Source organism: Pundamilia nyererei, unplaced genomic scaffold (genome assembly GCF_000239375.1).
Source record: "Pundamilia nyererei isolate P.nyererei 1_Seehausen unplaced genomic scaffold, PunNye1.0 scaffold00026, whole genome shotgun sequence".
NCBI classification, from domain to species: domain Eukaryota; kingdom Metazoa; phylum Chordata; class Actinopteri; order Cichliformes; family Cichlidae; genus Pundamilia; species Pundamilia nyererei.
The window spans coordinates 1,546,002-1,558,217 of NW_005187427.1; the positions used below are offsets into that span (position 1 = coordinate 1,546,002).

At 39.1% G+C, this 12,216-nt stretch overlaps 1 protein-coding gene across 1 annotated transcript in view; it reads left to right on the plus strand.

The window, feature by feature from the left end:
* The first annotated feature begins 611 nt into the window (after positions 1-611).
* Positions 612-12,216, plus strand: part of p4ha2 (procollagen-proline, 2-oxoglutarate 4-dioxygenase (proline 4-hydroxylase), alpha polypeptide 2) — a 20,510-nt gene continuing 8,905 nt past the window's right edge. The window contains exons 1-7 of the mRNA XM_013909474.1: positions 612-1,007; positions 6,064-6,163; positions 7,923-8,019; positions 8,169-8,320; positions 9,363-9,500; positions 9,704-9,943; positions 11,381-11,577. Coding sequence (XP_013764928.1) covers positions 978-1,007; positions 6,064-6,163; positions 7,923-8,019; positions 8,169-8,320; positions 9,363-9,500; positions 9,704-9,943; positions 11,381-11,577 — 954 coding nt within the window. The 5' untranslated portion in view covers positions 612-977. The remainder of the gene's footprint in view (positions 1,008-6,063; positions 6,164-7,922; positions 8,020-8,168; positions 8,321-9,362; positions 9,501-9,703; positions 9,944-11,380; positions 11,578-12,216) is intronic.

A 12,216-nucleotide genomic window follows, 5' to 3' on the forward strand; every position in this document is an offset into this window, starting at 1 on the left:
GTTGTATATAATATGACATTGACCGCAGCAATTTCCTAATGTTGTAAACCCGCTCAACATTTGGCAATAAAACCCTTTCTGATTCTGATGCTGATTGAAATAAAACAAAAAAAATCGTAATCATGTAAAGTTAAAAATGCGCATATATGTATATACACGCACACTATTTTTTTTTATTAAAAAATAAGACTGTGGTCTTACTTTCTAAATAAGAAGAGCCAATTCTCCACCCTACAGCTTAGAAGCCGCAGGAATGTCTCTGCGCATCTATTCAAAGGATTAAGGTGAGCCTTTCGGGAGGTTCTGTACGTGGCAGCGCTTTCCTCCCCTCCGTACTTTTCATAACCCCTGGGTGCCAAGTGGATTTGCGTCCACATTCTCAAACGTGACTATCCTGTTTGAAAGCCATGAGAATGAAGGTAAGCTGACATTAAATGCTGTCTCGGATTAGCTATCGCACAAAATGCTGTGTAGCATTACATCACGGCTGAGTCCTTGAGCTCGCATGCCTCCCGAACATGCTGGGATGGTTGTCAATCGTGGGTCCAACAGGCTTCTGTTGTTTTTTTAGTGCACCAGATTGTACAGACTATCAGGTTCCCAAGGTTAAAGAAAACACAACATGTTATTCAGTGAGGTTTGTGTTCATTCCCGTGCTGTTTCTGGAGGTTACATTATAATGCGAGACACAGCTGAGTAGCAAATGTTCCACAGCGGACGGACAGGGAGAAAGTTTTGAAAGTTTGCGCGAAACTTCGTGACCGAGCATCTCACGCGTGGATGACATTCTGTGTTTTACACACACTCACACACATACTTTGAATCGGAAAGTGTAGCTTTTTTCGGCACAGTGAATTAAAATCTCTACACAGCACGGACTACAGGACATTTACGGGACCAAAAAAGGGAAGTGTTGGGAATTTCTAGAAACAGCCGTCCCGGGCTGACGTCACTGGGACGGCTCCTCTACTCTGGAGATGGTCTGCACACTCGGTCGCGGGGGAAGAGTGAGTTTTGCTCATCTTTACCTAATTTCTGCTCTCACGCAGACACGTAAGCAGCGTAAGATTGGTCTGATGTTAGCAGTTATCGACACATATTCCAGCCTCGCGGTGACATTGTTTCAATTTCATGGACCGCAAACAAATCACCTCTAGCTCTGCAACTAACGATTATTTTGATCGCTATTGGCTGTTAATATGCCAAATAACCATGTAAAACGAATGGGATAGCAGTGGCAGTTAAAGTACTTATACAAAATCCAAAAATATTAGTTTAATCTAATGTTAGAGTAATAAAAAAGATCAATTTACGACACTAAGGAACGTGCAGCTATCAGATATGTCTTTGAAAATGACCGAAAAAGTGTTAGTTATCAAAACTTAAATAACTTTAGTTATCCGAATAAACCATGTAAAACCGCTGAATGCTTATTATACTCACATTAGATTCGTAGAAATGGGTCACACAGGGCTGTTATATGTAATTGCAATATAAATTAACTCCCTTTAAAGGGGGTGAATTCACTGTGGCTGCCTACTGTTCACTGGGTTCAAAAGATTAGGTCTTGCATAGCTCCAAAAAAGGGCTTTGTTCTCCCTTAACAAATGGCACAGCGTCACTAAATACACTGGCCTGGTAGCGTGATGCCCTGCAGTGATTTATGCATGGTAGAATGCAAATAATTGTCTCTGGCTGTTATGGGAGTGTGTAAAAATGGAAGGTAACAAATAAATACATCTGCCAGCTGCATAAACCCAGAAGACAGGTGACTCTTTCTAAATAAGCTGCAGCCGCTGTCCTGATCCAACTGTTTTTAACTAAACTGAATGCTACAACTGTCTCGCTGTCAAGTAGGTAAAATCCCCAAATAAATGCAAAGATAAAATATATTTAGTTTTATTTAATAACTTATTAAATTAGGGTGATTTGGGTTATTATTGATCTCCAGCAAACTTGCCTTAATATAAACCACAGTAGAAGTCAGTAGTTTTCCATGCTTTTCCTCTGGACAATGTTTCCATGATCAGCAGAACATGATTGGGATCTTGGATGAGGAATGCTCTCTTTCCATATCAAAGTAGGGGATGTGTCATAAGTAGTATTTCCATTGATTTGCTGACCACACAAAACCACAAAATTGCTCCACTTTGCTGACCTCATCCTGTGACGTTTAGTGGAAGTGAAAGTCAAAGTGTGAGTGGCTATAGATGAAACTGAATGAAGGGGTTGCCCGCTTATACTAAAAGCCCTGAAGAATTGAGCAAATTGTTAGTACTTTGTCAGTAAGGATCTTGAAAAACACAAACCGTAACCAACCTAAGCTGGGTGTTAAAGAGGGAAATCTCTTTTTTTCCTGCCCACAGTGTAATTTGAACTGCACAGAGTAGCAACGATCACCAGGTTGACTCTGGAATTTTTGTTCATTGCTGGAGGATAGTTCTGTGTCTTAAGACTGATGGCCATTGATTGCCTGGGCACGTTCACCTGTTCTGGGTATGGTACGTGCAGATGCTGTATGCGGTGCACCGTGTAACATGCATGTGACGTGGTTATGTGTCTATGTCTGCGTGTGGGCGTTGAGTTTGATCCTATTTACTGATTACATCGGTCGTTAAAATATCTGTTAAACATCAACTGCTTGCTTTTCTTCTTAGTGCACCAGAGTGGAAAAAATTGGCAAGTACCAGGCCTTTTTTTTCTTCTTCTCTCTTTTCAGAGTTTAGTTTTCTGGCATGCAACTTCCATTTTTTTGGCTTACATGCAAAGATAGCTGCACTTTCTCTCCCATCTAGGTTTATCAAGACACTGGAATTTGGTGTTTGGGGCCAAAAATCTACTCAGAAATGAATTTCTTTTGGGCTCTTCAACTTCTTTCCTCCTCATCCATAATTCTATTTAAACTATTCTGTTATGTTTGGGTGGGCGATGTCACTGTTTTCAACATTGTGGAATATAATTTTCCAGAGGAATTGTACAGATGTCATCATTAAATAAATAACAACACGTGATCTACCTTGCGTGACCCAATTAAAGATGTCACTGATTTCAAAATTGTTGGGGTGCTCATTGGACACACTTTCCATCTTGGAGTTATAACAGATTTAGCGTACGTTAGACTTGAAGTATCTGTGAGTGGACAAACATTCACAACATTCACACAACAGTCAGAGTGAAAAACAGGGTGCAGAGATTAATAAGTGGCACTTTTTGCCTTTAAAGTGATCCAAACATATGGGCTTTTGGCTAGAATGTCCACCCGTGCTGTCATGGAGCATATGTCCTGCAAACATGAGCCATTCAGATTCAAGGTTAGGCTTCAGGGGAAAAACTAAACAAAATTTGGTAGAAGTATTTTGCAGCAGTGTTGAAATATTGCATCATTCAGACTGCTCCCTCCTCTTTGCACAAGCCCGAGGTCATAAATGCTTAAATTTTGTTGCCTTGTTTGTATTTCTTAGAAATGAAATATTTATATAAACATATATTAAATGAAAGATATTTTATCTTTGCACATTGATATGTTTAATCTTCTTCCTCTTAAAACTCAAATTTATTTTAGTGTTTTCACCAGTCGGACAGATGTTGCATAGACCAGCCATGCTTGTTGTGTTTAGTTTTTCTCAAGTATGTAAAGTCCCATAGAAGAGTAGAACAAGATGACCACAGAAGTTGAACGTTTTACTCTAAGTGCAAACATTTGCTCCTAATAGGAACCCCTGCCCCACTGCAGACCTTGCATCCTGATGTCTTTGCCAGAGACTGTGTTGCTTTGGTTCCTTATCTCACTTACAGAGCCACTCCTCCATGTAAAGCAGGAAAGTCTGAACAAACTCAACCCCAGTATGAACTGGCAGAGATACTTTTAGGCTATTATCATTGAGTTCAGGCCAGTTTTGCAAATGCTCAACATTAAAACTGATGCTCCTTAATGCAATGGAAAAATGTTGAAGATCTGCCTGCTTTCTCCTACCTACCTCGGTCTGAAATGCATGCACACAACTTTGGCCTGTGTACAAAGTGCAGCTGTGCATACCTGCACTCTCGGGACCTCTCTGGACATCCTAGCCTGTCCTCTCCCCCTCATTTTACTTTCTAGAAAAACCCGACACCACTCGAGTAGTAAGTGTAACAGACCTCTTTTTCAGGAATGTTGCCACCTGCAGAAACAGGCCAGACTCTGTTTGAGCTGAGCAATGATACTGGCTGTAAATTACAAGGCGAGAGAAGCAATCGTTTACTTTTTAGTTTGAGACTTTGGTGATGATTATCTAGCCAGTGTTTAAGCCAACTCAAAATGCTTAAATGTAACACACAAGAAGCTGAATTTATACTGCAAGGAATATATTTATTAATATATATAGTCTTAGGAATGCACACAAAGTTGCATTAAAGAATGTCTTAGCCTTCTTTCTGAGTTCAGCATAAAGGTTTTTAGCCAATATACATCTGTCAGCTCAGCATAAGGCTTGTGCTTTTTGTCAGTCGTGTCACTCAAATGCAAATATATTTATTCTGCATAAAATGCAAATTTAGTCACATTCTTTGTGAACTGATTTAAAGCTCTCATACATTCAGGAAGAGACAGTGAAAGTTTTTTTTTTTTCCTGTGTTTCAAAAACGTGTAACTTTTTCTTTTAATCCCAAAATGAACAGTGCGGCTAAATGTGTGCTGCTTCGTCTCTCCTGAATCTTGGTCCAGTCATATCATTTTTTTGATCATTTGGCTACAAAGTTACACCCTCTGTGGTACATTCCAGTGTAATAGCTGTAATTGTAAATGTTAAAAGAGAAGATGAGGAAAAATAGTTCTTTCCTATACACGTTAAGGAGATTTCACAGCCTTTCTTCAGTCGCGCCTGCTGTAGATTAGCATCGGCATGTCTGTGTCAGATGTTTACCCCATCAGAAGAATCAGGATGTCACATATGAGCCACATTCCACCTGTGTTTGCGTCACACCATCACTGGCAGACAGATATGGTGCTTACACACTGACATTTATTTCCTGTAAATTTGTTATACTTGTTCCTTTTGGACATCATGTTGCTTTCTTATTGTCACTGTAGAAAATCACTGAATTTGCCCAGAAGGTGTCAGTCAAATAGTTTGTCTTTCCAGGAGGTTATTAAGCTATTTCTTTACTCAAATTTATTCAAATATCAATGTGTCTGTGCTTGCAGTTAGAATTCTAGATGTGTACGTTTTAAACATACTGTAGTAAACAGTCATCAGTGCCAAGTGATGCTTTAAAAACAGAAGGAAAGGAGAAAGTAGCACACAGTTGCTTTTTACAGTCTTGGACTGATGTTACTTCTACTTTTTCTGCTCAGCCCTGTAGCTGGCGCCGATACTTAATACTCATAACACTACTAATGCATTGTGGCAAAGTCTGCCATTAATAAACACTGAGGTTTTGTGCCTTATTGTGTTTTATTTAGTGTGTCAAATGCATCTAATTGCATGGAAATGTAGGTTATATTTTTAAAAGCAAGGCACGTAAGTAAGTAAATAGGTACATAAGATTATCTTCAGTGCACGAGCTCATTTCCAAAATAAATTTTCTGGTTGTCATGTTGAATTGTAGAGCAGGAGACTGAAAATGAACTTATGCCGACCTGGCGCGACCCTGATGGAAAGAGAAATGAGAAAATTACACACATAAACATATTAAAAATATACTGTTCAGTTACAGCTGTGTCCCCTATTTTTCCCTTCTCAGTGAGAACTGGGAACAATAGACCATGACTCATTTGTAGGAAACGTGCTGGAAACTTTTGAGAATTGTTTGGCAATCTGCAAATTTAGTCTGGAAACACAGAGTCAGACTTGGTGTAACACAAACTGAAAGTTTGAAACTATTTATATATGATACGCTTACAAATTGTGTTAAACGGCTTTAAGGAGGAATACTTCAAAAAAGACACTATTCATAGAGTTTTATAGAAAACGGTGGATAAAAAAAAAATCGTTTTATATGCTTTATAATGTTCAGCATAACTAGTTTATTTTGCGTGCCACTGTGACATGATGTGATTATGGTTTTTTTTTAATGTAATTGCAGGTTACTGAACAAGGCAGAATGAGCAAAGTCCTGCTTTTTGTCTCCTCGGTCCTGCTGTGTTGCTGCCGGACCACACGGGCAGAGATCTTTACATCCATTGGTAGGTTTACTGGTTGTCAGGGCAGCTAGTCCACTTATCACAGTGTCGCTGCCTCCTTCACATACTGAAGTGTCCTTGGGCCTGACTCTTAAAAATGAGTCAGGCCGATCGGTGTCCTGTGTGTGAGAGAGAGAGACTGGTAGAATTTGACAGACATTGCTGCTAACCTGCATTGCCTCCTTTTTGTCGTATTATAAGTCAATGGGTAATAAAATTGTGGGGAAAATCCCATCTTTTGGAAGGCATCAAAATAAAATGAATATGTTCTATAAAAGGTCAAGAGAACAAATAGAAAATAAAACATTAGTATCTGTTCCAACAATTATCCTCAAGCAGATTTGCAAACTTTGTCAGGTCTTTAAACATTTAGTGTTAGAATCCAGAAACTCTAGAAAGCATTGATGAGTGAGCCTTTAATCTGTCATCAGGTGTTTGGGATTACTTGGGACTCATTTACAGGACTTGCATGAATAGTCAATCATTCATTCAATTGATTGATCAAACCAAGCCCACGGGTCAAGAGCTCAGTGCTACTCTGGATTAAAAAAACAATCTTGATTGATGCCTTACCAATTACCTGTGTTGTTTTTAATCAAATCGGCCACGTTTGACCACAATAATAGGATGCTGAATTGCTCAAGAATGTACATCTGTGCTTTTCACTTTGTATTAAATGGAGGATGTGGCCAGAAGAGGACTAATAATAACTTTATAGAGAAATAGTTGTGGTACATAGATTCCTCTTTCTTTCTTTCAAATCAGTGCTCAGATATTCAGCATGATTTCCGTAGAAATTAATCTCTTGAACCACTTTAAAAGGGGGGAAAAAAGCTTTTCTTACACAATGCCCTTGCTTTGTGCAATCACAGAGACATTGCTGGCATACAGAAAATGCTTTTTGTATACAATATGTGTCACATCGCTCAACTGGTTAGTTCTTATTGCTTGGAAAGGTATACTGATGTGCTGTTCTGTTGATTTAATGCACTTAGGTGGTCAGATATGCTGTTTGCATGCAAAAACAATGCAGACTTGTCATCCTCTGTCTTTTAAAACTTCTGTTAAGCTAAGCAATCCAATGAGGATGTTTACTAAGCACACTACACCCCATCTATCTCTTCCAAGGCTCATGGGTGGGTGCTTAACTGTAATTTTGCTGAGTAATTCTATAGTATTAAAGCCCCGCAGTTTTTGGCTGAAGAGTTATTTTCAGCCTAAGTCTGAGGGGAGTGGTGGGGAGAAAGTGTTACCAGAAATAGATTCATTATTTTCTTTGGCTTTTAAAGCAAAATACAACAGAAAAACATTTCTATAGCTTTTTAGGTGTTTTTTTTTTTACTGACTCCTCAAACCAAAGTACCTGACAACACGTATTCACATATTTCCACGCACACTAATACAGCTTTTTATAATACAGTCTAACCAATGTGCCTGTCTTACAGCTAATATTTATTTACCCATTAACCTAATATCCCTGTGTTCATTGTGGGAGCAAACAAGAGTGCCCAGAGGAAAATCCCACATGGAGAACATGCTGAACAAACAGAAAGGTCTCTCGACCGTCTGATCAGCAGGCTAAGCGCTGCACCGACATGTCATCAAGTATCGCTTGATGGAGTTTTAATGTGAAATGAGTCATTTTGTCTCAGAAACACTAAACCTGCAAATTGCTTGAAATTGTAGTAATAAACAAGCTGATGTTGACTTTATCCTCAGTGAAACCTCTAATTTACCTTCATATCTGTGTGTGTGCCTACAGGCCAAATGACAGACCTGATCTACACAGAAAAGGAGCTGGTTCAGTCTCTGAGGGAGTACATCAAAGCAGAGGAGTCCAAGCTGGCCGCTGTAAAAAGGTACATTCTGAACTCTCAGATATCACCCCCTATTAGTCTGTGTGTTACTTTTCCTTTAATCCGTTCTCACATTTATAGGGTAAGTTGATATGAAGTGTATTGTCTCTCTATAAAATGTGTAGTAGAATCACCCTGTATCTGTTTCTTAGCTGGGCCAATAAACTTGATGCCCTGACCCGAGTGTCCACCGCTGACCCAGAAGGCTACCTGGCTCACCCAGTGAATGCCTATAAACTGATGAAGAGACTCAACACTGAGTGGTCTGAACTGGAGAGCCTGGTACTTCAGAATCCCGCTGATGGTAAGGATATATCTCCAAAACAGTATTTTACTAAAGGAGCACTCGTGAAGTGCCCTGATTTGAACTCTGCTTGGAAAAATTAGGATGTTTTCTGTGTGGTCTGTGAGATCTTGCAGATCATCACATGCATGCTACAATCAGACAAAGGGGAAATGTTTTTTAAATAGTGCCTACCTCTGTGTCTAGAGCAGTTCATTTGCCACTTTACTTATTGCATGTTGCAAAATATAGAGAAATACCTCAGTGTATGTTTTCTTGGCCAAATCTGTATGTTACCCTTTATTAATCCCAAATCAATAGCATTCTTTTAATGGCTTTTAAAGCAAAACCCAACAGGAAAAACTTTTCTAGTTTTTTGTAATTTTACTGACTAATCAAACCACTCTACCTGGCAACCCGTATTCACCTATTCTATGTATTGTCACCATGACACAATATATACAGTAATATATATCTCTCAGCATAACCAAAAGGCAAGCAGCACAGAGCAAATATAAGCTCCAGAATGGTTGTGAGGAGAATGAATGCAGCTTTTGCTGGGGAGTGGAAATGTTTACTGTGCTGCTTTGTCCACATGCTGCGATCAAGAACAGAGCTTGTCATGTTTTAGCTGCAGCTGTTCCTCATATCTGCATATTTTGGCAATGAAGAGTGTGTGTGTCTTTGTCTCTGTGCACTTGGACCTGAAAGTGTGTACGTGTTTAGACACAGGACCATATCTGTGTAAGGCAGATAAACTTAGCATACGTGTACAGAATTCAGTAACTGTGTATTGCACGGTTGTGATGCTATTGTGTAGTACAGTCTGTGAAGAAACGCAAACACACAGAGACTGACTAAAAAGGCGAAGACACATTCCAGCTCCACCTTTAGAGCTGGTACATCTAGATCAATATGATGTTGCTGTTCTGCATGTGTAAGTAAACGATTAAGTACCAACAAGTTAAAAATGACCCAAATTTGAATTATATGTGAGTGTTGTGAGTGTCATGTGATACATGCAAATGAGATGTACAGAAAGACATTCTCACTTTCTGTCCAGGGTTCGTCTCCAACATGTCCGTACACAGACAATATTTCCCAGACGAGGAAGATGAGACGGGTGCAGCCAAGGCGTTGATGCGCCTGCAGGACACGTACCAACTGGATTCTGAAGCCTTCTCCAAAGGAAAGCTGCCAGGTAAGCAAGAAGTGTGTGTGTTGAATATAAAAAAGCATGAAAATATCACAAAGGACAGAGTAACTTAAGCATGTCATGGAAAAGTAATTAATATTAAGTTAATAAATAACTTAATAATTATTAAGTTATTTATTAATAACTTAATAAATGGTGCACATTTAGTTTTGTTTAGTCATTTAGTCTTACTGAGTGGTTCCCATCAGGTGTGCACTCCAATGCTGTACTGACCGTGGATGACTGCTTCGACATGGGAAAGACGGCTTACAACGATGCAGACTATTACCATGCCGTGCTGTGGCTGCAGCAGGCCTTGAAACAGCTGGACGATGGCGAGGAAGCTGTGGTTTCCAAGGCAGACATTTTGGACTACCTCAGCTACTCTGTTTACCAAATGGGTGACCTCCCTCGAGCCATTGAACTGACGCGACGGCTTGTAGCTATTGGTAAGACACAACATAGGCAAATGAAGCGTTCTTCCTGCACACCAACGCTCATTACACACACACACACACACACACTCTCTATTTCCAGCCTGAGTCGGACAGAGATGTAGTCTTCCTTGTAAATATAAAAACTGGATGAATGGAGTTCATGGGACACATGTTTAGATCAAATGTTTTATGTAAATATGTTTAAAGATTTAAGTCTTTTTCATTTGTTTCTAATTACACCTTCTTCTACAACTCAATTTCTCTACTGTGCTGTAATTAATAGTTTGCTTTCTTCTGGTTTCACTAGTTACTACAGTTCACTCTCCTCTCTGACTGTTGTGGTGCTCTGTGCTCACCACAGTAGCTGGGTGTTGTCCATTGGAGAGAAAAAAAAAGTGGCCTGTGGGTTTAAACTGTTATTTTAGCCTCTGTATCACAGGCTCTGACAGCTATAGGTCACAGGCTACAGCTGCATTTTTAAGTTGTGGTATACTTGTTTACTTGTCAAGTGAAATGAATCGAGCTGTTGTAGAGGTGAAACAGTACGCCATCAAGTGCTGCAAAAATATCCTGCAAATAACACACCTCATACAGAAATACTCCAGTATGTGACTCGCCCGTAAAAGTGGGACGCAAATGTACAGCATGAAAACACATTTCTGGGACATTTTCCAGCACATACCTGGCTATTTATATACAAGACAGCACATCTGAAATGGAGGAGAGAAACATGATATTCTCACTGTCTCATAACCTGCAGTAATATTAATCCTATCAGGAGATCCTGAGGTTGTAGTCATTCTGGAAATTTCCTAACTAAATGTGTAATGCTGTAAGCGCACATGCTTACAGTCCTGTGTAAAACTACACCCAGCAAACTGCAAACACATTAACCCCCTAGAAGAACCACAACAAAATCAACATGTAGGATAAACAATAACTAAAATACACTTAAAGTTTCTTTGTTTCTGTAAATGAGCTGACTTTGCTACTAAATTAATTAGGCTTCAATGAAGAGGCACTACCTGCAAATTCCACAAGAGGGTGCACTTTTTCCATTATTTAACTCAGTTACTTTAGTAACTGAACAACAAATAACAAGAAGAAGACACAAAGGAGAAGTTTTTTGATAATAGTAGGTTTTCTTAGTGTTGTATTCACTAAGAAAACCTTCAAGATTAAAAAAATTTGAAGTTAAAAAAACTCATTGTTCTGTTGCTGGCAAATGAGTAAATGCAGTTATATCACAAAGTCTTAACAAATTAAAATAGAAAACAGCCAGATTTCAGGGTTATTTGTTTATTTGTTTGTTTGTTTGTTTTCTTTCAGTGTCTACCTACTATGACTACTGTTTGAAATGTGTTATTGGCATACACGGGATACGACTCCAAAGTGTTTCATATCATCACGTTCTTCTACCTCTGCTAATCACTTTTGTTGTATTGACAGATCCCAGCCACCAGAGGGCAGGAGGAAACCTCCGTTATTTTGAGCAGCTACTGATGAAGCAGCTCCGTGAGATGAACCAAGACTACCAGCCTCCATCTGAGGAGCCCATTCAGCTGGGAACCTACAGTAGACCCAAAGACCATCTCCCAGAGAGAGAGTCCTATGAGGCTCTGTGCAGAGGAGAGGGGATCCAAATGGTGAGTCATCCTGCAGACTCTTTCTATCTTGAGTCGCTATTTTGTGAAAACAAATCCTAAATTGAATATTTATGTGTTTTCATTGATTTTTATGGACATTCATTGTTAGGCTGTTTTTCTGATGCTATGTAAAATCAGCACTAGCCAAGCCAAAAACGTCAGCCCTGATTTAAGATGTATTTAATCCTGAAAAGCAATACATAAGAAACTAATTTTGACTCTGTTGCAGATTTTTCTATGTGCAAACTATAACCAAACTATAAAGGAGGATTAAAGTATAATTGTCCAAACATGGTGATTATTTGTGCACAATAAGAGCACAGAAACTTTTATAGACAACAACTGGAAACCTATTGCATAATTAGATGTGTTTATTGTCAGCAGGCTGAATCAAAAGAAACTGGATTCCATTAGTGTTTTTACTAGTGTATTATTTAGTAACCCTTTTGGAACCTAAGCTACAACTCTTGCTTTAAACAACAAAATTAGGCCGCTCTCTGTATAAACAAACAGGAACACAGGAAAAACCACACGCACGGAGTACAGAGTCATTTACAACAGAGATAGTTCTGTAGTCTATTTAAGTTTAGACGCTTAAAATGATGAAGAGGTCAGTCAACCCTGCTACCAAGCTCAAAT